The 25887-nt window shown below is 43.7% G+C and overlaps 1 protein-coding gene across 3 annotated transcripts; it reads left to right on the top strand.

Annotated features, from left to right (window-relative positions):
• The first annotated feature begins 576 nt into the window (after positions 1-576).
• On the top strand, positions 577-23842 carry ZWINT (ZW10 interacting kinetochore protein). 3 transcript variants are annotated; one of them, XM_060189356.1, is made up of 8 exons: positions 577-695; positions 2470-2560; positions 2647-2767; positions 2867-3033; positions 3179-3235; positions 3718-3860; positions 3959-4088; positions 23475-23842. In XM_060189356.1, exons 1-7 carry the CDS (start codon positions 652-654, stop codon positions 4059-4061), a joined length of 726 nt encoding a protein of 241 aa, XP_060045339.1. In that variant the 5' UTR covers positions 577-651; the 3' UTR covers positions 4062-4088; positions 23475-23842. The 3 variants fall into 3 exon arrangements, with proteins under 3 accessions (XP_060045339.1, XP_060045394.1, XP_016043629.1); XM_060189411.1 differs by lacking the exon at positions 23475-23842 and adding an exon at positions 11695-13147; XM_016188143.2 differs by lacking the exon at positions 23475-23842 and having other exon boundaries at positions 3959-6138.
• The last annotated feature ends 2045 nt before the right edge of the window (positions 23843-25887 follow it).

Raw genomic sequence — 25887 nt, 5'->3', positions numbered from 1 at the left:
CAAAAGGGAATAAATAAATATATATATTTTTAAATTTCAGCTGCAGATTTTTGAGGAAACTTTCCAGAAGCCGGAAAGTCTCTCCCCCCCCCCACCCCCCGTAAGCAGCTCTCTCCTCTCCCGCAGTCTGCCTGCCCCTGCCCCCCGCCCCTGCCCCCCGCCCCTGCCCCCCGGCCCCGCCCCCGGCCCCGCCCCCGGCCCCGCCCCCTGCCCCCGCATCACTGTCTGGTCGCAACAGACGCCAGCTGATCAAAGGACAATCAGTATTCTAACTCCAAAGACTTGAATACTGCAAGCTTTCCCTAAACCACTGCTTTTTTCTTCTGCATCACACATTGACAAGCCGGCTACACCGACAGACAGCCAAGTCTAGGACACACCGATCGCCCAGGAACCCAAAGTCTCCGCACCGCCCAGAGCGCAAGCGCAGAACGCGCCCTCCAGGGGGGGCCCCAACCCCAACTGCGCATGCGTCGAAAGAGCCAGAAGCGTCTGCGCGGCCAAAAGGATCAGCCAATCACCTCTCAGAATGGTGCTTTACTTCCGCCTCCTGCCCGGGCAGCCAATCGCCTGCCGCGGCGCTCAGCGCGCGGCGGGTTTCAAGTGAAGGGTTAGTGGGTGAGGGCGGAAGTGAAACGCTGCGCGGGAAGGATGGAGCCCGCGGTGGAGACTCGGGCTGCGGCTGCTGTGCGGGAGTGAGTGTGTGTGGGGCTCCGGGCTGCGGGGCTTGCGGGGCAAGTGGAGGTCGTCACCTCCTGCAGCTGCGGGGCTGCGGGGCTGCGGGGCGGGGGGGTTGGGGCTGCTGCGGGAGGCTAATGCGGGGGAGGCTGGGCTTTGTTTTAATGATGATTATTTTTTAAATTCCTTTTGTTGGTTGGATTGAGACGGCCAGCAGTCGAGAGGGAAAAGGGGGAGATGGAGAGAGAGAAAGAGAGAGAGAGAGACCTGCGGCCCTGCAGGTGGAGCCCAGGAGCTTGAACCGGCAATGTTGTGTTTTTGTTTTGTTTGTAATTAGGTTTATGTATGTGCTATTGATTTATCTACTGACTTATTTTATTGGGGAGAGAGCTAGAGACCGAGAGGCACAGTGGAGGGGGAGGCAGAGAGGGAGAGAGACAGACACCTGCAGCCCCGCTTCCCCCCTACAGGTGGGGACTGGGGGCTCGAACCCGAGACCTCGCGCTCGCGCAGGTGCCACCGCGCGCCCCAACCCCCCTGTGTCGTTATTTTCCTGTCTGTCTTTCTTATTGGACAGAGACAGAGAAATTGAGACGGGAGGGAGAGACACAGACACCGCAGCCCGGTCTCAACACTCGTGAAACTTTGCCCCTGCGGGTGGCGGCCGGGGCCTTGAACCCGGGCCCTCGTGCGCTGCAGTGTGGGCGCTTACCCAGCGCTTATCCATCATCATCATCATTATTATTATTATTTTCCTTACTCCTCATAGTTGTCCAACTGTCTCCAGATCTTGATTGAAATTATTTCTGGGGGTCGGGCGGCGGCGCAGCGGGTTAAGCGCAGGTGGCGCAAAGCACAAGGACCGGCATAAGGATCCCGGTTCGAACCCCGGCTCCCCACCTGCAGGGGAGTCGCTTCACAGGCGGTGAAGCAGGTCTGCAGGTGTCTGTCTTTCTCTCCTCCTCTCTGTCTTCCCCTCCCTCTCTCCATGTCTCTCTACCATATCCAACAACAAGGATATCGATAACAATAATAAACATAACAATGATTAAACAAAAAACAAGAGCCACAAAAGGGGAAAAAAAGGCTTCCAGGAACAGTGGATTCGTGGTGCAGGCACTGAGCCCCAGCGATAACCCTGGAGGGAAAAAAAAAATTAATTAATAAAAAAAAAACTAAGAAACGATTTCTTTTATGTGAGACACTCCCCATAGCTCTTTACCATACTCCTTTTTTTAAAAAAGTTTTTTTGTTGTTGTTGTTGTTGTTTGATCATTGTTGTTATTATTGTTACTGCTGTCGTTGGCTAGGACAGAGAGAAATGGAGAGAGGAGGGGAAGACAGAGAGGGGGAGAGAAAGACAGACACCTGCAGACCTGCTTCACCGCCTGTGAGGCGACTCCCCTGCAGGTGGGGAGCCGGGGGCTTGATCTGGGATCCTTACTCGGGTCCCTGCGCTTTGCGCCACGTGCAGTAACCCCGCCGGCTCCCTTCCCATTTCCCATTTCCCATGCGCCCGCCCGCCTGCCTGCCTGCCTGCCCGCCCGCCCGCCCGCCCGCCCGCCCGCCCGCCCGCGCCGCCCGCCTGCCTGCCTTTCCTCCCCCTGCCCCGCAGAGCCGGTCGCCTTGGGGGATCCCGCACACCCCGCCCGACTCCTGACTCCCAGGCGCCCTGCGGCCACAACATGGTTACTGGGAGCCTAGAGCCTCCGCACTGCCATATATAAACTGCTCGCGATGCTCGGAGCCACAGCTGCCTGAGGCCACAGTTTCCTGTCCTTGTCCCTTCAGGGTGTTGGCAGAGGCGACGGGCATCCTGGAGCCCGTAGGTCCGCGGGAGGAGGCAGAGCTGCCGGCCCAGGTCCTGGCCGAGTTTGTGGCGGTAGGTGCGGTGCGGGGGGCGCTGGGCGGCGCTGCTGGCAGGCACCCGGATGGCCCCGCTTCTGCTCGCTTTCGCTTTCCCCGCAGGACTCCCGCAAGAAGGACAAGCTGCTCTGTAGCCAGCTGCAGGTGGCGGACTTGCTGCAGAATTTCTTGGCTCAGCAAACCAGCCAGGGCCTGGATCCCTTGGCTTCCGAAGACATAAGCCGTGAGTAGGAAGCACCTACAGGGGGAGCCGGGGGTGGGCTGGGGGGACGGGGCGCCAGCCTGACCTCGTCCCACACCCTCCTCCTGGGTGACGTCGCAGGGCAGAAAGCAGTCGCCGCTAAGGAGCAGTGGAAAGAGCTGAAGGCCGCTTACCAAGAGCACGTGGAGGACATCACAAGGATGCTTACGCACTTCACGCCCAAGGTGGACGAGGTCCAGAAAAAGCGAGCCCAGCTCCAGGACGCCCTGGAGCAGCTCCAGGCCAAGGTGCACCCAGCGTGAGAGGAGGGGAAGGCTGAACCCAGCGGTGAGGGCCACCGTCAGCTACTCAGATTCCAGCCAGAAAAACACATCTTTTTCTTCCTTTTTTCTTTTTTTCTTTTCTCTCCCCTGCTCCTTTTCTTACCAACAGAAGCAATTAGCTGCGGAGAAACTCAGGACAGCCCAAAAGCAGTGGCAGCTACAACAGGTGAGTCTGTCGCAGCTCCCTGCAGTTGCATAAGCTAAGTTCCCCCCCTGGAAACTCCCCATCTCCTGCCTTCCCGGGAGGACTTTGTTAGGGTATACACAGACTTGAATCCCAACGTGACATACCTGGGCAGTCATGGAGTTTCTGGAATTGCTGGCTCCTCTCCTGTGAGCTGGAAACATATCTGTACCTCCCCTATACAGTTGATGAAAGGATGACAGACCAGGAATGGGAAGGGCTCAATCTAGTAACTGCATGTTGTGAGTTAATTCCATCACTGCTTAGCTATTAGCATCACTCGTGTGCGGCTTTCCTCATGTGACCTCACCTCCTGAGCCTTTTCTCTAGAGCGTTGGCTCTGCGTACAGCTCCCAGGGTCCCTCTCTCCATCTGTAGGTCTGGGCTAGAGGGGATAAGGTAATGATACCGAGACCGCAACATCTGATGAACTAGCAGTATGTCTGTTCTGTTGCTGCTGGTAGGAGAAGCAGGTGCAGTTTCTGGCAGAGGTGTCTGCAGAAGTAAGAAACGCCAAGACGGGCATCCAGCAGGAACTGGAGCAGCTGTCTCGGGAGCTTGAAGCCTTGAAGCAGCAGTCGCTGCAGGAGCAAGACAAGCTGCGGCGGTGAGGATGGCGGGATGGGCGGCAGACCTGTGGTGGCACAGCTCAAGTTCCCTCCATTCGAAACCACTTTTTTTGTTTGTTCGTTTCTTTTTCCCTAGGCACCAAATCTTTCTCCAGCTTCTATACACCCTGCAGGGTCAGGTGCAGGCAGAAGAACCAGAACCACAAACCAACAATCTGCCTGAGGAAAAACCCCAGTAGCTGACCCAGCGCCAGGAGCAGGACACTGTAGGGACCTCAGAGAGAAAGAAGAGCGTATTCTCCGAGGCAGATGAGGAAAGCAACAGAGAGGGCGATGAAGAGAGAAACGGGGAGACAGGTCTTACGCGGTGCCCATTCTGTGTCCTTCAAGGCTGATGACCCAAAGCCCACTGGAGGTGCAACCTTACCAAGGTAGAGTTTGGCAGGAAAGGATGCTAGAACTGGTCAGGGCCCCTCTGTCCCTGGACTTGGGTGTAGAGAGAGGAAGAACTTTTCGGTCTCTTGTCCAAATCTAAGCTCCACTGCTCATGGAGGAGATGAGTTTTGGGAAGGAAGAACGAATTCCTCTTGGGGTTGAACCTGAGAACCTCATCTCCAGCTCTGGCATGATGCTTCGTCCACGGTGGGCTAGCCCATCTCTTCTGCAGCCCCACCCCCTCACTCTACCCTCTGCAGAATGAACTGTCAACTTCCTGATATCTGATGACAACCCAGGTGGGGCAGACTCTGGCTTGTGTTGTTTCAAAGTGCTGACGCACATTCACTGGCCTGTTTGTGTGCCCATCTCCATATGTTAGTGGAAGGAGTCACACTTAAAAGGCCACCAACCTGTCAGGCAATGGGACACATACAAATAAGATCCAGACCAGAAGCCCAAAGCAAATAATGCCAGGCTTACATTAGAAGCAAAGCACTTGGTGCAGGTGTTGAACCACAGAGACATAAAGTTGATCACTAAGCCAAATATTTATCAAGTCTCTGCCCTGCTTTGCACCAGACCCCTTGTTGTAAACAGAATTTGCCACAATAGGCTGGTCTGGTCATGTACTAGCCGTGTGGAACTTAATTGCAGTGGGTAAGTCAGTAAGTTAATAAAAGAGCTTCAGAGCAATGCCTTTGAGAGATTATGAGTGGCCGTCTAAGACAGAAAGACTGATGGCAACTCTAAGTTGAAACCCCGTTGTTCACATGAGAGCAGGACCTTCTGTAAATCAATATTAAGTCACTAGTAAGAAAAGAAAAAAAAGGACCTTCATGTGTCATGGAAATCTAAACATCTCGGAGAAGTCTCTCCATTGCACCTATCTCCTCCCTCCCACAGGGTCTCTGCTATTTCGTCCCAGCTATCTCTCGTCCAGTCTTATTCTTGACCTTTTTTCTCCTGGGTGTATTTGCCTGTCTCTGTGCTCTCTCCCATCCCCAGCCCAGTTTCATACATGATTTATTTTATAATACAAGGGAAATAGAAAATTGAGTTCCAGCCTTAGCATCACAAGGGCCAGAAACTTACTCCAGGAATGAGAAGACACTCCCAGAGTGACCATCAAAATTGAGGGTGAAAGTTAATATCTTGAGATACTGTGGGGCCAAAGAGCAAAGACTGGGCAGCTGTAGTCAGATTTAAGGTGCAACAAAAGTGCTGTTTTCTCCCAAGCTTCACTCAAGAAGCTGGGGAAGTCAGTCCACTTGGGCCAGAAAAGGAAGGCTTCATAACTGCTGTGATCAAATCTCTGAATTGCCTTGCTAGGTTGGTGCCTCAACTTAACCAGAAACATCTCAGGTGACAAGCTCAGAAGTTGTCCTAATTTTTCAGACACAGAAGCTGAATTTCAGCTTTGTGTTTTCTGACTTCTTATAAGTTCCCGAAAGTCTGGCATTAACTTTTGTTTGTACAGGGTACATCATGTGTAATGAGATCACCATCCCTGGGAAATTACCATCACTTAATGTGAACGGCACTTAAAATGCCGAAAGGGACTGCAGAAAGGGCTCTCTCTCTCCCTGCCAAAGATTTCCTTTTCTTCAGTCAGATGAGGGACATAGAAGCTATGAACAAAGAAGCATGGATAGGATTAGTGAAGCAGCAGTGAAAATACTTACTTTTACCTTTAACAGTATTATTCTAGATAGCTTCACATAAAATTTAGATGAATAGAACTTCCCCAATAGCTCTGAAGAATTACATTTCCTTTTATGATTAAACACCATTTTGCTTGTTTTTCCCAGTCTTGGTTTCCTAGCCTGTGCTATTTTAAGGAGTTTTCATGTCTACTTTAAAAAAAAAAAAAAAAAGAACTTTATTGGTATGGATCATAGCCTTTGTTTTATTAGTAGCCACAAAGTATTTTAGTATCACGCATGGTTACATCCCTGATGTTTGCAGGTCTGTATCTTCGTCAACATTGTCTTCTGCTTCTATTGTTGCAGATTCCCATTCATTTCTAAATGTTCAAAGATGGACTTTTGTGCTGCTCTGTTGTGTGTTTATTCTGCATTACTGCCTTTTACTCATATTTTGATTACTTCCTAGATTTGAATTTTAGTGGAGAAATTCTATTTTTTCCATCACTGGTATTTCTTCCTGCTTGATCCCACTGCTCTCAATGGACTTTTTTTCCCCAATTAGAAAAGGGGGCATGGGAGGGTAGGGAGAGAAAAGGCAGCCACAGTACCACTTGTGCTCGGTGTTACCAGTAGTGCCAAAGGTTTCAACTGGGCCCTCATGCATATGCAGTGTGTTCTACCGGATAAGTTACCTCCGATACTTATTTTTTTTTTTTTGTAAACTGCTTTTTTATCAGGTAATGTGAATAATATTATTCACACTATCCAATTCTTAGTATTTTCTATTTCTCTCTCTCTCTCTCCCTCTCTCTCTCTCTCTCTCTGTGTGTGTGTGTGTGTGTGTGTGTGTGTGTGTGTGAAGAAAGAGAGAAGAGGGTGTGCACACATAGTGTGAGTCCAGCACTCCCTGTGATTCCTGCTTCAGACAGAGAAAGGCAGAGAGACACCATTGCATTGGCCCTTGGTGCCATGCTTGCCCTGCAGTCCCAGGTTTCCTGACAAGGCTGCACACAGGGTGGAGCACGTGTCCTAACTCCTGAGCTACCTCTGAGTCCTAGTATTTCACGCTTGCTGTATGGAGACTTTGCCTTTGACTATTACTGTCGTTACTCAGTGGATAGAGACGGACAGAAACTGAGAGGGAGAGAAAGATAGCTGCAGCTTCAGCAGTCTCAGAACTTCTCCCCCTGCGGGTGGGGGCCAGGGGCTCAAGCTGGGTCCTTATGCATTGTAGTGTGTTCAGCCAGTTGCACCACCACCCACCCACCCCTCTTTTCATTAGTATTCCCCGAAAAACTTTACGTACTTTTTTTTATTTTCAAGACTTAAGTGTCCGGCACTGTTTTAATAGTGGTTTTATGCTCTTTCGTTATTTTCCAAAATGCCATCTTGTAATTCTCTATTGAGTGTCTTTATTTTTATGTTACTTATTGTGGCCAGGAAAATATTCTGGTTAAGATACGAACAGTTTTGTTGTCAAAGTCAGAAAAGCTCACTCTCATTCTATCTCTGCAGGTTTGAAATTTATAATGCCAAGATTTTTAATACCAAGATATATAATAATACCAAGGCTGAGGCTCTGAGATCTCAGGTTCAATCCCCGGCACCTCCATAAGCCAGAACTGAGCACTGTTCTGGTCTCGTTCTCTTTCTATCTTTCCCTCTGTATCTACTTTTTCTCATTGAAATAAAAATAAATGAAAATAAAAAAAAAAAAGAAAGAAAATCTTTCCTCACTTTAGACGTTTGCTGTGTTTAATGCACTGCACTCCATGCCTGTCTTACAGAATTTATACAACTCAGTGTAACACGGTTTTTGTCTTTATGCCAGCTGTACAGTTTTAAAAATAGAAGCAAAAGGTGATATTAAGTATTATTTTTAATATATCGCTTTACTGGGGAAGTCTTATTTACAAGGCTGTTGTAAAACTAGGCAATTTCTTCTCTGTTTTTGTAATTTTTTTATTACCTTTATTTACTGGATAGAGACCGCCAGAAATTAAGAGGGAAGGGAGTAATAAAGACACCTGCAGCCCTGCTTCACCACTTGTGAAGCTTGCCCCCTGCAGGTGGGGTCCGGGGGCTTGAATCTGGGTCCTTGAACACTAATGTGCATTCAACCAGTTGTGCCACCAACCGACCCCCCCCCCCCCCCAATTTCATATCTCTCCATGATAGGTGTCTTCTTCTCTTCTAGCGTTTGCCTTTCTTCCGTAGCCAGTCAACAGCATCAGGTTGAGCCTGATGTAAAGTTTCGAGACCTCCTTTGAATCTGGAGAGGTGGCAGTCGTTGACTATGTGGGTCATAGTCTGTCTGGAGCCGCAGGGGCAGTTCGGGTCGTCTCTGGCTCCCCAGCGATGGAACATAGCGGCGCACCGGCCATGGCCTGTTCGATAGCGATGGAGGAGGGCCCAATCATAACGTGCTAGGTCAAAGCCGGGTTGATGCTTGCAGGGGTCTGTGATGAGGTGTTTGTTCTTGACCTCAGCTGACTGCCAACTCTGTTTCCAAGAGTCTGGAACAGAGAAGTTCAGTGTAGGCGTAGGGGACCAGATTGGGTGACGAGACGTCAAGCTTTGGACAGGGTGAGCGAAGATATCCATGTAGATTGGCAGGTCCGGTCGAGTGTAGACGTGGGAAATGAACTTAGATGATGCCGCATCCCGACGAATATCTGGTGGGGCGATGTTGCTAAGAACTGGCAGCCATGGAACCGGGGTGGAACGGATGGTTCCAGAAATTATCCTCATGGAGGAATATAATTTGGAATCGACCAAGTGGACATGGGGGCTATGGAACCATCCTGGGGCACAGTATTCTGCAGTGGAATAGCATAATGCCAGAGATGATGATCGTAGTGTGGAAGCGCTCGCGCCCCATGAGGAGCTGGCCAGTCTTGCAATGATGTTATTCCTCGCACCCACCTTTGCTATAGTTTTTATGAGATGTTCGTGAAGTGACAGGGTGCGATCGAGAGTAATGCCAAGATAGACTGGCTGGGCTTCATGCCGGATTCTCGTATCGTCAAGCTGCACATTAAGCTCACGCGAGGCCGAGGCATGGTGTAGATGGAAAACAGATGATACCGTTTTTGCAGTGCTAGGGATTAGTCGCCATTTTTTTTTTTACAGTAATCAGATATCAGAGACATGTCTTTCGTGAGTGTTTCAAGTTTGACATCCTTGAGGAAACACTCACGAATAGGTGTCAATACACCCCATCTCCTCACATCTCCCCCCAGGTACCCTCTTCCTCCTCCAGAGGTTCCTTTGGATCCCCCTCCCATGTCCTTCGTTTATTGCTCTTGGATCTGCTGCAGAAGATGGGATATATAATTGGGGTTGGGAGGTGGGACACATATAAACATGCTCAAGGACCCTGGTTTGAGCCCCTGCTCCCACCTTTTGGGTGTGTGTGGGGGCTTAACAAGTCATAAAGGCCTGTAGGTCTCCATCTCTCTTAATTTCACTATATCCTATCAAATAAGATTGGAAGGGGATACAAAGGAAAAATGACTGCCAGGAACTGGATTCCTACTGCCAGCACTGAGCCCCAGTGATAACTCAGGTCACAATAACATAAACAAACAGAACACACATCTATATCCTTAAAATCCCCCCTATGTTCTCCCTTTCTTTTGGCATTCTGCTGACGGGGTTTTGATTGCATTACTGTCCCAAGGGTATATTTCCCCCAAGAGATGTGTCGGTGTATTTCATCCTTCTCTTTTCTCAAGTCTTCATCCTTCCCCACTGGAGAGACTTAGATTCTGCTTGTCCATTCCCTCAGTGTTCCTCCCTCAGCTCCATGAAATTTCAGTCTTTTCTTTGTTTCCCACTTCTACCTGTTAACTGAGAGCATCCAGTCTTCTGTTGACTTTCACTTAAAGGTGAATCTTTCAAGTTCCATCCAAGTTGTAATAAAAAGATAATCTCACTTCTTGCAGCTGAGAGGTATTCCCTTTTGTAAATACACCACAATTTCTTTAACTATTTGTCTGTTCGCGGACACTTGGGCTACCTCCAAAGTCAAGCTACTATAAAGAGCATTGCAGTGAACATCGGCGTGTGCAGATCTCTGGCTGTGTGCTTGTGTGTTCTTCAGAGAAATACCTACGGGAGGATTTGCCACATGATGTGCTAGGTCCTTTTTTAATATTTTGAGAAAACTCCAAACTTTTCCACAAGATCTTGACCAATTTCCATTCCTCCTAACTGTGTATAAGTGTTGCGTTCACCACACGCCCACCCCACCCCCCGCCCCCCAGCACTTGTTTTTTTCTGTCCTTTTTAATGTAGGGGGTTCTCATGGCTATGAGATGTTATCTGATGGTGTCTTACTGTCTTGACCACCATTTCTCTGGTAACCAGTGACTGAGTACTTTATCAAATGCGTCTGTAGATGAGAAAGTATTCATATCCTTTTTCCATTTTGATTTTTTTTCCCCCTGAGATTCTTTTCTTGAGCTCATTATATATTTTGGATGTTAGCACCGTGTCTGATTTTAATGTGTAAACGTGCTTTTTTTTAAAAAAAATTTCTTGGGTATTGTTTATTTTTGTTTTCTTGTTCATTGTTTTCTTGTTAGTCTGTGTGTCACACCCCCAGGATTATCACTGAGACTGAGATGCCACTTTACACCCGTGAGAATATCACCATAAAAAAGACAAACACCAACTGTTGGGCGGGTTGTAGATGGAAAGGAGTTCTTCTTCATTGCTATTAGGAATGTAAACTTGTGCAAACCTGGCGGAAAACAGTTGGGAACATCTCAGAACTCTGGAAATGGACTCATTCAGTGGTCTGGCAGTTTTCCTCCTTGGGCTATATCCAAAGGAAAAAAAGAGACCTATGCATACTTAATGTTCATATCTGCACAATCTGGAATAGGCCAAATTTGGAAGCGATCCGAACCAGATTATTAATTTTTTCTTCTGTTTAAATTCATTGATCTTGCAGGCTATTCAACTTTTTAAAAAATCACTATATATTTTGAATTGGTTCATCTTAAAGAATTGCCATCTTGTGGGGGTGGATAGCATAATGATTATGCAAAGAGACTCATGCCTGAGGCTCCAAAGTCTCAGGTTCAATCCCCCACCACCTATAAGCCAGAGCTGAACAGTGTTCTGGTTAAAAACAAACAAAAAACCAGCAAGATTTGCCATATTTATGTTAAAATTATAGTTAACGTAAGTGAACATGTTAGTTTGAGCAGAATTATGTCCTTTCAGTACAATTTCTGAATAGCAGAAGATATTCATGATGTAAGTTGCCATAGCAATGCCTGATCATTGCTCAAATTCAGAGAGAGGTTTAAATAAGAAATGTTTTGACAGATTCCATTCCTAATTGGTACTCTCTTTTACATTATTTCTATCAGTTGTTTTTGAACAATTTAATAAAGTAGGTATTATTAGCAGGTAGAAGTTGTCTTAGAAATAGTAAGAACTCTTATATCTTTATCTTTTTACCTTAAAATATGTTTTCAATACATTAATGATCCTTTACAAAGCTGTGTATCTATCACAGACATCTTTGGTATGTCAGAGAACAAAGAACCATGATTTTTCCCTCTGTACTTCTTTACCTTGAACATGCATTTCACCAGGTACTCATCATATTTTATAAAACGTGCTGTGAACATTTTTAATTTAGTGTGTCCCTGATCTCCTGTATGTATTTCTACAAAATAACAGTTCATATTGCTTGAGATGCACCCAGGAGGTTTTTTTAAAGTATTTATTTATTTATTCCCTTTTTGTTGCCCTTGTTTTATTGTTGTAGTTATTGATATCGTCATTGTTGGATAGGACAGAGAGAAATGGAGAGAAGAGGGGAAGACGGGGAGAGAAAGACACCTGCAGACCTGCCTCACCGCTTGTGAAGCGACTCCCCTGCAGGTGGGGATCCAGGGGCTCGAACCGGGATCCTTACGCTGGTCCTTGTGCTTGGTGCTACATGTGCTTAACCCGCTGCGCTACTGCCTGACTCCCCTCCAGGAGTTCTTTGCAACATGTGATTAAACTTGTTCTCTTTATAATTTTTAATTTTATGGTCCAGTGGCTAAGGATGAATTTATCAATCATTATGTTCAATACATTGAAAAATTGCAAATGAATTAGAGCTGTTGTTGTCTTTTAGTAAATCTATTGATATGGAAGTGAGGTTTGTCCTTTATTACTCAGTATCACTTTGAAATATATAGGCAGAGGGACGATATAATGTTTATACAAACAGACGCACATGCCTAAGGTTCCATAGTCCCAGATTCAATCCCCCACACCACCATAAGCCAGAGTTGAACAGTGCTCTGGTTTAAAAAAAATTTTTTTTTTCTGAGCCTGACATCTTATATGCAGGTGGATCCTACTTATTGTCTGGGGAGATGATGTCATGGCTGGGAAAAGGGCCAGAAAGCTGGATCAGGGAAGAGAGTAGCTCCCAAATATGGGAAAGGGGTATAAATATTGTTGACTGTAAACCCCATCGATTTGATGTGATCTGGGGCTCATATTCAGTTTAGGAGCCTATGTGATCTCTGCATCCCTGTAGATCTGAGCTCACATTCTGTGGTCATGAGTAGGAACATTCCAAGCTGCCCCAATATCAGGACCCATCTTCTGGATACGTAGTTCTGGTGATGGGAATTACACCCCTTTTATCTTATGGTTTCTGTCAGTGTTTCCTTTTTATAAATAAAAGTTTTAAAAAAGAGGAAGGAGGAGGAGAGGGAGAAGAAGAAAGTCACTGGGATTGGTGGATTTGTCATGCAGGCACCAAGCCCCACCAATAACACTGCTGCCAGAAAGTAAGTAAAAAGTTAAATTTGTTTTAAAAATAAAAAAGAAAGAAAAGAAATATATGTCTTGTATTTTTTTTGGTTGTGTGACACCTTCATATGTTTTCCCATTTTTTTATTTTTTGTCATTTATGTGTATTTTTATTAGTGATTTAATAACGATCAACAGATCAACAAGATTGTGGGATAAGGGGCATAATTCCATACAATTCTCACTACCAGGGTTCCATAGCCCATCCCCTTCACTGGGAGCTTCCCTATTCTTTATCCCTCTGGCAGTATGGACCAATGATCTTTATGGGATGCAGAAGGTTGGAGGTCTAGCTTCTGTAATTGCTTCTCTGCTGGACATGGATGTTGGCAGATTGATCCATATCTCCAACGTGTTTCTTTCTGTCCCAACTGGGTCAGGGCTCTGTAGAGGTGGGGTTCCAGGACACATTGGTGAGGTCGTCTGCTCGGGGAAGCCAGGTTGATGTCATGCTAGTATCTTTGACTTGGTGGGTGAAAAGCACTACGTTCGTTACAAAGTAGAACAAATTGTTTAATAATTAGAAACCTAAAGGTAAAAATATAGCAGATGATATATAGGGTCTTCATGTTGGAAGAAGCTAGGAAGCCTATTTTAGGTATATTCTAAGGGGCCCATGAATTTTCTAATTTTTTACTTAAGCCCCACAGCTAACATACAGGTGGGCTAAAAGTATTGTCTGGAAAGATAATGTCAGAGTTGGGAATAGGACTAGAAAGCTGGTTCAGGGCAGAGAGTAGCTCCCAAATATGGGAAGAGTATATAAATACTAATAACTGTAAGCCCCATCCATCTAACCGAGGGCCCGTGTCTATTCATATTTACCACGGGAGCCTACATCCCTGTAGGTTTGAGCTTGCATTTCATGGTTATAGCTAGGAACATTCTAGGCTGCACCCATTTCAGGGCCTATCTTCCTGGAGTGGCAGAATATGTTGACCCAGCCTCCCTTCAAAGAGTGGGGCAGTCCCTACCATTGTTCTACATTGAGAGCAAGGTCCTATGGAGGCCCACAAGAGGGTTTATTATGTTGTTCCTGATGGAGATGACCAGTAATGGTAGAGAGGGTTCTGTTAGAGGTCTAGGCCCCTCGTGCCTGTGTGGGAATCCCAGGACTCCCTGAATAGGGCCCTGGATGATGGGGTGACCTGATAGTGACCAAAAGGGCCATCATTATAGTATTCTGGTCTCTTGTTACTCAGCTTTTATACTCCTTACTTTATCTGACAGGGTTAGATTTCAAGTGATTGAAGGGAGTGTAACAGGAAGTAGGTGATAAAGATGTCTAGGTGTCATTAGAAAATATCCGAGGGAGTTGGGCAGTAGCATAGCGGATTAAGCTCAGGTGGCACAAAGCACAAGGACCGGCGTAAGGATCCCGGTTCGAGCCCCAAGCTCCCCTTCTACAGGGGCATCGCTTCACAGGCGGTGAAGCAGGTCTGCAGGTGTCTTTCTCTCCCCCTCTGTCTTCCCCTCCTCTCTCCATTTCTCCCTGTCCTATCCAACAACATTGACATCAATAACAATAACTACAATAGTAAACAGCAACAAACGGGAATACATAAAAATAAAAAATTTTTTACAAAGAAATTATCAGATTCAGTGCTTTACAGTGTGTTTTTGAAGTCTTTCTGTTTGCTTGCTTTATTTCTTGAGTCATTTAGGCCATTGCACACTTACTTTAAGGTATGCATTTTCCCCTAACTTATGGACACGTGCACATGTACACTATCTCATGGGCCCAGGTCTATAGCTAGGTAGGTTCTGTAATTTTGTTGGGAAGTGCACCACCCAATGGTGAACTTCTAGCAGCACTGTGACTATTCTATGCCAAATGGAGACAACAAAATGCACATATATGGAAACTATGGGGACTAGTGATAATTGGGATAAACACAAACAAACAAAAACAAACACAGAGGAAGAGAATCCTAAGTAACCCCTGAGTGGAGGCAAAGACAATTTAAAGGCTCAGTTTCCTCCCTCAAGGGACAGAGTGTCCCCACAGCCATGGGGAACATAGACACACCCAAGGCTGGTGTTTTGTCGACACCTAACCTAGCCTTGAGAAACTGATGACTTTGGGAAGGAGAACCAAGGGACACCATGGCACCACGTGACCGCCTGTGTGGCTCTCCCTGTGCAAGGTGCTCTGACGCGTTACACAGGGCAGAAACCTGGGTTGTTGTGCGTGGGGTGGAGTGCACTCTACCAGGTGAGCCACCTTCCTGCAGAACAATTAGAATTTTGGAGCTAAATGAACTTTTTAGCCCTGCATTATCTGATGGATTTCATCTATATATATATATATATATATATATATATATATATATATATATATATATATATATTACTGACAAAAATCATACAATAAGAGGGGTACAACTCCACGCAATTCTCACCACAACTCTGTATCCCATCCCCTCCCCTGATAGTTTTTCCTTTTCTTTATCCCTCAGAGTACGGACCCAAGGTCATTATGTGATGCAGAAGTTGGGAGTTCTGGCTTCTGTAATTGCTTCCCCACTGAACATGGGTGTTGACAGGTGGATCCATACTCTCAACCTGTCTTTCTCTTTCCCTAACCATAGTTTCAATGTTCCTTTTACACTTCTCATGGCACCAGATGGCTCAAACTGTGTGATAATTGATGAGATAAATGAGCCAACAGGAGAAACAGCACAAATTCTTTTTCAAAACTGAGGACTTATAACCGGAGAGTGGAGGGTTGCAATGTTTTAAGTACAGTGTAGACAGTGGCTCTCGAGTTTGCCTTTTATAACTTGCTATTGATTTCTTTGGTTTGGCTGCTAATGATGGAATCTGATGGGTTTGTGATCTTCACTTGACCTTGGTTTTCTTCTGTAATTCAGCTGTTGTAATTATGATGCAATGCACATGGGTTTGCAAAGAAGTATTTGAGATAATGATTTTCTTTTCTTTGGATGTATACCTAGAGTTGGGATTGCTTAACTCTAGCAGGTGATCCATCTCTCAGGCCCTATATTAATTTTCTTTAGAGAAATTTAGGTCACTCTCAACCCCAGAGATAAATATATCCATTATACAATTTCATTTTGAGTTTCAAAGCAGATCGCTGTACTGTCAAAGAGAACCTCTCTTGGGGCTGAGGAGATAGCATAATGGTTTTGCAAGAAGGTTTTTATGCCAGAGGCACCAAAAAGGCTCAGGTTCAATCCCCAACACCACCATAAGCCATACCTGAACAGTGCTGTGTTAAAATAAATTATATATATAATCTTGTCATAAGCAAAAAAGAAAGTGTGGAAAATGTGAGTTCTTCTGGCCAGGTGTTAGTCCAGATATGTGACACGGGTGAGAGTGCCTTTACATGACAGTGTCTTTTGCCATATTTGATACACATCATCTGTATTCTGTTTTCAACTCTGTTCATCTGTATAGTATCTAGGGATGCGTATACTTGATAATCACACACATGCACAATAGCAAATATTTTTCCCAGTAGTAATTTGTAAAAATAATTTAGATGAGAGTCTGCTTTTGGAATTGTTAATGAATTCAGGCATAGAGAATGTCAGCTCTTCATCATCACCCAAACTCACGCCCCTTTTTAAAAATTATTTATATTTATTTATTTTCCCTTTTGTTTCCCTTGTTTTTTTAAAATTATTGCTGTAGTTATTATTGTTGTTGTTATTGATGTCATTGTTGTTGGATAGGACAGAGAGAAATGGAGAGGAGGAGAAGACAGAGAGGGTGAGAAAAAGAGAGACACCTGCTTCACCACCTGTGAATAGACTCCCCTGCAGGTGGGGAGCTGGGGGCTCAAACCTGGACTGTTAAGAAGGTCCTTGCGCTTTGCACCATGTGTACTTAACCCGCTGCGTTACCACCCGACTCCCAACTCATGCCCTTTTTACAGTGCCAGAAAACCAGTCTCAAGATCTCTTGTGTTAAATAGGACTGGGTTTTGTGATAGATATTTCAAAATATAAGGGACAGTAAAGTAAAACTTAAATGGTAGCTTACTCTGGTACTAGTTTTTGCTTATGCAGTATTTATTTATTTGTTTATTTATTTATTTAATGGTGCATGTGATGCACTGTTCTGGGAAGCTTGACTTTCTTAGAGTGAGAAACAAGCAGAAAGAGAGAAAACTGTAACATCTTGTTTGGAATAACAATAGTTCATTCATTTAAAATTCATTTCTTGGTAACTTCAAATATCTTGATTATGGTTTAAATGTAAAAGTGGTTGAATAGATTCAAGAAATATCTATAGAGTTACTCCTTTAGTTTTAATATTTCTGGAATGAATTATTGAAGAGTGAGATCAGAGTTCTGTGCTTGAAATTCAGTTACTTGCAATTATTTGGTATTTTGTTAAAACATAAAATAAACAGAGCTACTCTGTAAAGGGGTAAGTTCAGACACTGTCATATTCATAACCCAGTGTTTTTCTTGGTTTTGTATATAAAATATGAATTAAAGTGTATGTAATATTAGATATACTAGCTATGCCAAAATGGTCAGAATTAGTATAACTAATAATGGCATTAAGGTCAATTCTGTAAGGACAACAAGAATATATTGCAATGTATATTCAATCACAAAATTTGAATTTGAATTTTACATTGGTTAATAAAGATTTTACTTTTAGTAATGTAGAAAATTAGCAACCGATGGTTAACTAACCAAGAATGGGATATCAGCAAACACTGCTATGATAGTAATTTACACACCTAAATATAGAGGTCTGTCAATAAAGAAATGTTCAAATATTACTATAATAGTCATTAATTTATACATGTAAGCATATGTCAAAATAAGCAATCTTGATAGTTATGCTTTGGGATTAATAAAAAATAGAATCTGGGGAATAGAGGAGTCACAGGAAACTAAAATTAATTATAGGCATATTTGTGTTTATCCACATATATATAGATTTATACAAAGATATGTAAACATATAAATAGATGGCAAATTTTGCCATTTGAATTTTGAAATAATTTTCCCTGAAATTGGACTGAGTCATCTCCTTTTTGAAAGTTCAAGATAGATGTCATAAAAACTGCAAGAAATCTGGTATCCAGATGCATCTTTCCTATTGTCAAATGTAAAATTACCCCTGGACAGCTGGTGACGGCAAATGAGTTTAGGAAAACAGATGATGACAATAAATTAACTCAGTACTGAAATGCTTGTTAACAGCCCGCTACTCTAACTATTCACATCCTTAGTCCATTGAGATTTCAGACAAGACGCAACTTCTCTCAAATTTCACTTTAGCTGACTTCAGACTAAATGTCTGGATATTTGAGTTATTTGTGGATGATGTAACACAGCAAATGAAATAAATGATAGACTACCTATCTTTTCATCTGTTATGTCTTATTAACTAGCCAACAAGTATGAATGAACCTCTCAAAAGAAGATGTTACCCTGTTCTGGGATATTATCAAAGGAATCTGAAGTCATCCTGGACCTTGGGGACATGTAATTTGATTTATTAACTGTTCCTTGTTTGAACCAGAATGTGACACTTAAAGTGATCTCTTAATTATTTGAACTATATACCATCTGGACCAACATTTTAATTGTATAGATGGCACATTACTCTCATGGTAGAAAGATAGAAGTGAGGTAAATGGATCAGTCTTCCAGATTTAACTGAAGTATTGGATAAATAGTGTACTTCTCTTCAGTTTAGATTTGCTATCTGTGCTAAGTTTCCTATATCATCTTTCTTTCTAAGCTTAAACTCTAAATATAGCATATTTAGTGGATTTGTGGAAACCCTATGATGTCCAGAAAGTATGATTTGAAGTGTCCTCTCTCTCTCTCTCTCTCTCTCTCTCTCTCTCTCTCTCTCTCCCTCTCCCTCTCCCTCTCCCTCTCCCTCTCTCTCTCTCTCCCTTTGTCTCATATCCTGGCTTTCAATACAAGAAAATATAAAGGTGGACAAATACAAATAAAGAGACTTGTCATTTAAGAATGACTTAAGGTAAAACAAAAAGAGTACAGTTATCTAATGAAACAATTTAATGAAGCAGCACTTAATCCACAGAAAATATATGCTCAGCACATGACAAACTGGATGTTTGGGGTTTAGACTTTGCCCAAAAGTATAAAATGATCATATTTGAATTTATCTTTTAAAAACATTGACTCACTAACATTTTATTCGGGAAATAATGAAATAACCTCTCTCTCTCTCCCTCTCTCCCTCTCTCCCTCTCCCTCTCTCCCTCTCTCCCTCTCTCCCTCTCTCCCTCTCTCCCTCTCTCCATCTCTCCCTCTCTCCATCTCTCTCATATCCAGGCTTTCAGTACAAGAAAATATAAAGGTAGAGAAATACAAATAAAGAGACTTGTCATTTAAGAATGACTTAAGGTAAAACAAAAAGAATACAGTTATCTAATGAAACAATTTAATGAAGCAACACTTAATCTACAGAAAATATATGCTCAGCACATGACAAACTGGATGTCTGGGGTTTAGACTTTACCCAAAAGTATAAAAATGATCATATTTGAATTTATCTTTTAAAAACATTGACTTACTAACATTTTATTGGGGAAATAATGATTTACAGGCTAGCAGTTGACAAATGGATACAGTTTCCCAACTCCTTGTATGTGTCTGTCAGCCACTCTCCCCAGCCATCTAATCTTTTCCTAATTGTTATGTGTGGGGTATACACACACTTTCTCGTTGTACATCCCACTTCCCCTCCCCCAGAATGCTTTGCCTCACTGTAATACACTACACACAATCCTGGTTTCACCTTATACTTTCCCCTTCCCTGGGTCATGATTTAACAGGATTTCGTTAGATTACCTTTCATATAAATTCTGCTGGGTGATCTTGTATGATCAAATGCACAACACAGTGAGTGAAAAGGATATAACTTTGAAAACACAAGAATTACGCAACTGTAAACTATTAACTTCAGAATAACTGCAACTCTTTTTTTCAATCTTTATATATTGGATATAGACAGCCAGAAATCGAGAGGGAAGGGGGAGATAGGGAGGGAGAGAGAGACACAGAGACGGACACCTGTAGCCCTGTTTCACCATTAGCAAAGCTTTCCCCCTGAAGGTGGGGACGCGGACTTAAACTGGGGAATTTGCACGTTGTAACGTGTGCTCAACCAGGTACACCACCACCCAGCCCCACTACTAAGCTTCTCTGTGCAGCTTCTACACACACACACACACAAAAAAAAAAAAAAAAAAACTATCATTCTTCTATTGTTTAGACAGGCAGAAACAACAAAGCATAATATTAGGAATAGTGAAAAAAATAACTGTAGGGACAATAACATAGTAATGGATGAAGTATTTCTGAATACTACGTAAACTGACACTTCAGTTGAAACCTCTTGGAATTGACCAGTATAATTGTACACACACACAAAAGTGTGAAGTGAATTAAATGTTAGGATAATTAGCTAAATCTGAATGGAGAAATCTGGTAACTATAGGCCTAATAAATATTGTGACCGGTATGTGAACTTATTTCTGAGCACTAGAGTAATAAGAATTTAAAGTAGGAAAATCTCCTTGTGGTTTATCTCCCTTAACATGATTCCTTCTAGCTCCATCCAAGATGGGTCATAGAAGGTGGGTTCATTATTCTTTTATTTATTTATTTATTCCCTTTTGTTGCCCTTGTTTTATTGTTGTAGTTATTATTGTCATTGTTGTTGGATAGGACAGAGAGAAACGGAGAGAAAGATAGACACCTGCAGACTTGCTTCACCGCCCGACTCTCCAGAGTTCATTATTCTTAATAGCTGCTTCCCAAGCCATTCCTCGTGGGAGACGTGCTAACTATACGCCTTGTCTTGATGCTGAATGCGAGCAACTACTAAAGCAGTATGATGAGTCGGGCGACCCAGATGTGGCTGACCAACTCATTGCCTCCCTGGATGCAGCACGCCAAGCCCACTGGCAACAACTCACGGAAAGTCTGAACTTCACCCACTCGGGTAGGAAGGCCTGGAAGCTTCTTCATAGTCTGGGTGCCAGTAGCCAACCCTCTCCTGTCTCCCATCCTCCTGTATCTCCAAACTCAGTGGACAGTCACCTAACTCAAGTTGGACATGCTAAGATCTACCCAGTCTGGAAAAGAGAAATTTCCCATGAGTGGTTATCCCACTTCCGTTTATCTTGTCCATCTCCAAAACTCTCTCCCTTTACACTGTCTGAACTGGAAGACGCTTTGAAGAGGGTTAAACCGGGAACAGCTGCTGGCTATGATAACATCACCCCAGAACTCATTCTTAACTTGGGCCCCGCGGCAAAGAAGTGGTTCACTTCATTCCTGTCCCACATTGGAATCTGAATCTATGCCCAAAATTTGGCATCGTGCGAAGATAATAGCAGTTTTGAAACCAAAGAAAGACCCAACACTGGCCGCCAGCTATAGACCAATTTCTCTCCTCTCCGTGTGTTACAAACTCCTTGAGAGGCTGCTTCTGTCATGTATTTCTCCTCTTACAGAGAAATTCCTATCACCCGCCCAGCCCAAGCTGGTTTCCGCCCAGGAAGATCTACCTGCGAACAAGCCTTGGCCCTCTCAACTTACATTGAAAATGGATTCCAGAAGAATTTAAAGACGGGTGCTGTCTTTGTTGATCTCAAAGCAGCCTATGACACGGTCTGGCACCGTGGTCTCCTAGTCAAGATCTCAAGATGCCTGCCTCCATGGGTGGCCAACACTATATTGTTTCTTCTCCAAAACAGAAGATTCTGGGTGCATCTGGGTGACTAGTCTGGCAGATGGAGAACTTGTCTCAAGTGGCCTCCCCCAGGGCTCTGTTATGGCTCCTACGCTATTTAATATTTACATCAATGACCTCCCAGAAACTTTTTCAAGGAAGTTCATCTATGCCGATGACATCTGCTGTGCAACTCAGGCATCCAAGTTCGACATCCTCGAGGAAACACTCACGAAAGACATGTCTCTGATATCTGATTACTGTAAAAAATGGCGACTAATCCCTAGCACTGCAAAAACGGTATCATCTGTTTTCATCTACATCATGCCTCGGCCTCGCGTGAGCTTAATGTGCAGCTTGACGATATGAGAATCCCTCATGAAGCCCAGCCAGTCTATCTTGGCGTTACTCTCGATCGATCGCACTCTGTCATTTCAGGAACATCTCATAAAAACTGCAGCAAAGGTGGGCGCGAGGAATAACATCATTGCAAGACTGGCCAGCTCCTCATGGGGCGCGAGCGCTTCCACACTACGATCATCATCTCTGGCATTATGCTATTCCACTGCAGAATACTGTGCCCCAGTATGGTTCCGTAGCCCCCATGTCCACTTGGTTGATTCCAAATTATATTCCTCCATGAGGATAATTTCTGGAACCATCTGTTCCACTCCGGTTCCATGGCTGCCAGTTCTTAGCAACATCGCCCCGCCAGATATTCGTCGGGATGCGGCATCATCTAAGTTCATTTCCCACATCTACGCTCGACCGGACCTGCCAATCTACATGGATATCTTCGCCCACCCTGTCCAACGCTTGACGTCTCGTCACCCAATCTGGTCTCCTACACCTACACTGAACTTCTCTGTTCCAGACTCTTGGAAACAGAGTTGGCAGTCAGCTGAGGTAAAGAACAAACACCTCATCACAGACCCCTGCAAGCGTCAACCCAGCTTTGACCTAGCACTTTATGATTGGGCCCTCCTCAATCGCTATCGAACAGGCCATGGCCGGTGCACTGCTATGTTCCATCACTGGGGATCCAGAGACGACCCGAACTGCCCCTGCGGCTACAGACAGACTATGACCCACATAGTCAACGACTGCCACCTCTCCAGATTCAAAGGAGGTCTCGAAACTTTACATCAGGCACAACCTGACGCTGTTGACTGGCTACGGAAGAAAGGCAAACGCTAGAAGAAGAATAGCTGCATCGTATCTATCTATCTATCTATCTATCTATCTATCTATCTATCTATCTATCTACCTACCTACCCACCTACCTACCTATCCATCTATCTATCTCTATCTATCTATATCTATATCAGCACTTTCTCAGCAATTCATTTGTTCTTAGGCATCTGGGTTGTTTCCATATTTTGGCTATTAGGAATTGTGCTCCTATGAACATAGGTATACACATTTCTTTTTGGATGGGTATGATTGAGTCCTTAGGATATCCCTAGGAGAGAAATTATTGGGTCCTATAGAAGGTCCATTACTAGTCTTGTGAGAGTTCTCCAGATTGCTCTCTCCAGGGATTGGATCAATTTACATTCTCACCAGCAGTGCGGAGGGTTCCTTTTCCCCCACAATCTCTCCAGCATTTGTTGCTGCTACCTTTTCTGGTGTATGACATTCTCGCAGGAGTGAAGTGGTATCTCATTGTTGTCTTTCTTTGCATTTCTCTGACAATCAGTGACCTGGAGCAATCAAATTGATGGATCTTACAGTTAACAATATTTATAAACTTTCCCCATATTTGGGAGTTACTCTCTTCCCTGATCGGCTTTCTAGTCTTATTTTCAACTGACATCATCTCCTCAGACAATACCTTTGGCCCACCTGCATGTTAGTTGTCAGGCTCAAGCAAAAATTAGAAAAGTCGTGTACCCTTTAGAACATGCCTAAAATAGACCTACTAGATTTTTCCAAAATGGAAACCCTAAGTATCATCTGTTATATTCTTGTTAAGTTCCTGGTTATTAAACAATTTGTTCTGCTTATGTCTTAAATCTTTTTCAGCCATTAAGTTGTGCATGCTACCATGATGTCAACCTGAAATCCCTGGCAGATGACTTCACCAGTGTGTCTTGGAACCCTACCTATCCAGAGCCTTGCCCCACTAGGGACAAATAGAAACAGATTGGGAGTATGGATCGACCTTCCAACACCCATGTCCAGCAGAGAAGCAATTATAGAAGTCAGATCTTTCACCTTCTGTGACCCACCATGATCCTGGGTCCATACTTCTAGAGGGATAAAGAATTGGAAAGCATCCAGTGGAGGGGATAGGATACGGAACTCTGGAGGTGGAAATTGTGTGAAATTGTTCCCCTCTTATCCTATGGTCTTATTGATCATATTAAATCAATAAAAATAATAAAAAGTAGGATGATATTAGACATACATTTTTATCAAATTTTAAAGTGTGAGAATGAAATTTTAGAATGATTAAGCAAAGGAATGTGATATTTAAGTGCTACACTGAAAGACATAAAAAAAAGCAAGCAAGATTTAGTTTCATTTCTGTGCTAAGTGCACTTTACTTAGCCAACATCTGGGTGACAGAAACTACAAAGAATACTTCATTCTTCAACCTTGTTTTGATAAGGTTAGATTTGGAGTGACTGTGGGAAGTGCAATAGGAAGTATTGAGGTGAGGAGGGTATCTAGTTCTAAGTAGCAACTATTTCACTAGGAATTTTATGGTGTCTTTTTAGGTCTTTATACTTGCTTCATTTATTGACACACTACAGTCTATTGTGTACTTTTGCTTTAAGGTATATATTTTGCGCTAGTTTATGGATACATGTGTATATCTGCCCTATCTCATGGGACCTGGTCTATATCTAGGTTTTGGGGGCTTTGTTAGGAAGTGTACCACCCAAAATGGAATTAAGGAATCCTGTGAGAAAGGAAAGATGTCACCCAAGTAATTATGCTGAAGGGTTGACATTCCACACCTGAGGTCTCTGGACATATTCCAAAGTGAAGCATGCCGAGGTGGTATTCATTGCATTGAATAGGCTGAGATCATCTGATGCAATATCATTTGGTATGAATTATGAGAAGTATGCTGGAAAATGAGCCCCACCCTAGAAGTTCCAGGACTGGGGGAAATTTGGGATTTATAGAGGAAGCGGGAGGTTCCTGTTGTCTTAGGGCTTAAGAAGACAATAGATAGATAGTTATTGCTATAATCAGATTATTTGACAGTTGGGCTGACTTTGAAGATACCATTGTTAGGATTTGCTACATCATACATGACCTTACCATAATTTGTCCTTTGATGTTATATATATATGTATGTATTTTATAAAGTAACGCCACCGGTTGCTTCTGCTGTCCTAGTCTAAGCTTTTGGAGAGTCAACATTTCAAAGACTCAGCCTATGGTCTGTGCATTAAAAAGTTTGAAACATTCAATCAATGTTTCCCCTCTCATATTGATTAAATAGTGATTTATATGACTACAAGTCAATAGGAGTGTACATAAACACCATTCCCAACACCAAAAGACTGTGTCCCGTCCCATGTCCCATACCCCCCACCCACCCAGTAAAGCTGAACATCCACCCTCACCCTCAACCCAGAGATTGTTACTTTGGTGCCCTACTCCAAACTCAGTCAGATCCTGCTTTGAGTTTCCCTTTCTGTTTTTCTTTCTCAACTTCTGTTGATGAGTGGGATCATCCCATACTCGTCTTTGTCTTTCTGACTTAGTTCACTTAACATAATTCCTTCTAGCTCTGTCCAAGATGGGTCAGAGAAGGTGGGTTCATTGTTCTTGATAGCTGCATAGTATTCCATTGTGTATATATACCACAGCTTTCTCAGTCACTCATCTGTTGTTGGGCACCTGGGTTGCTTCCAGGTTTTAGCTATTATGAATTGTGCTGCTATGAACATAGGAGTACACACCTCTTTTTGGTTGGGTGTTATGGAGTCCTTGGGGTATATCCATCTCTTGTATTCAATAGATTCGCAAGCACACTGGCATATAGTTGCTCATAGAACTCTTACATGATATTTTTAGTTTTTGTTGATTCTATTTTCTTTCTCCTTCCTCTTCCTCTTCCTCTTTTTCTCCTTCTCCTTCTCCTCCTTTCTTCTTTCTTTTTGCCTCCAGGGTTATTGCTGGGGTTCAATGCTTGCACTACCAAGCCCTATTTTCCTTCTTTTTTTTCTTTCTTGTTTTATTCGTTCAGACAGAGACAAATTGAGAGGGGTGAGGGAGATAGTAAAAGACACCTAGAGAGCTGCTACACCCATTGATGAAGAGTCCCCACTCCGAGGGCTCAAGCCGTGTGCATAATACAACATGTGCTTACATTAACCAGGTGTGCTGCTGCCTAACCCCCTCATTTACAGTTGTATTTGAGTCCTCTCCCTTTTTTTCAATCTGGCTTAAGAGTTTGTTGATTTTGCTGAATTTC

Source organism: Erinaceus europaeus, chromosome 1 (genome assembly GCF_950295315.1).
Source record: "Erinaceus europaeus chromosome 1, mEriEur2.1, whole genome shotgun sequence".
Taxonomy (NCBI): domain Eukaryota; kingdom Metazoa; phylum Chordata; class Mammalia; order Eulipotyphla; family Erinaceidae; genus Erinaceus; species Erinaceus europaeus.
Note: the sequence above shows the minus strand (reverse complement) of the source record. Positions and strands in the feature narration are given on the sequence as shown.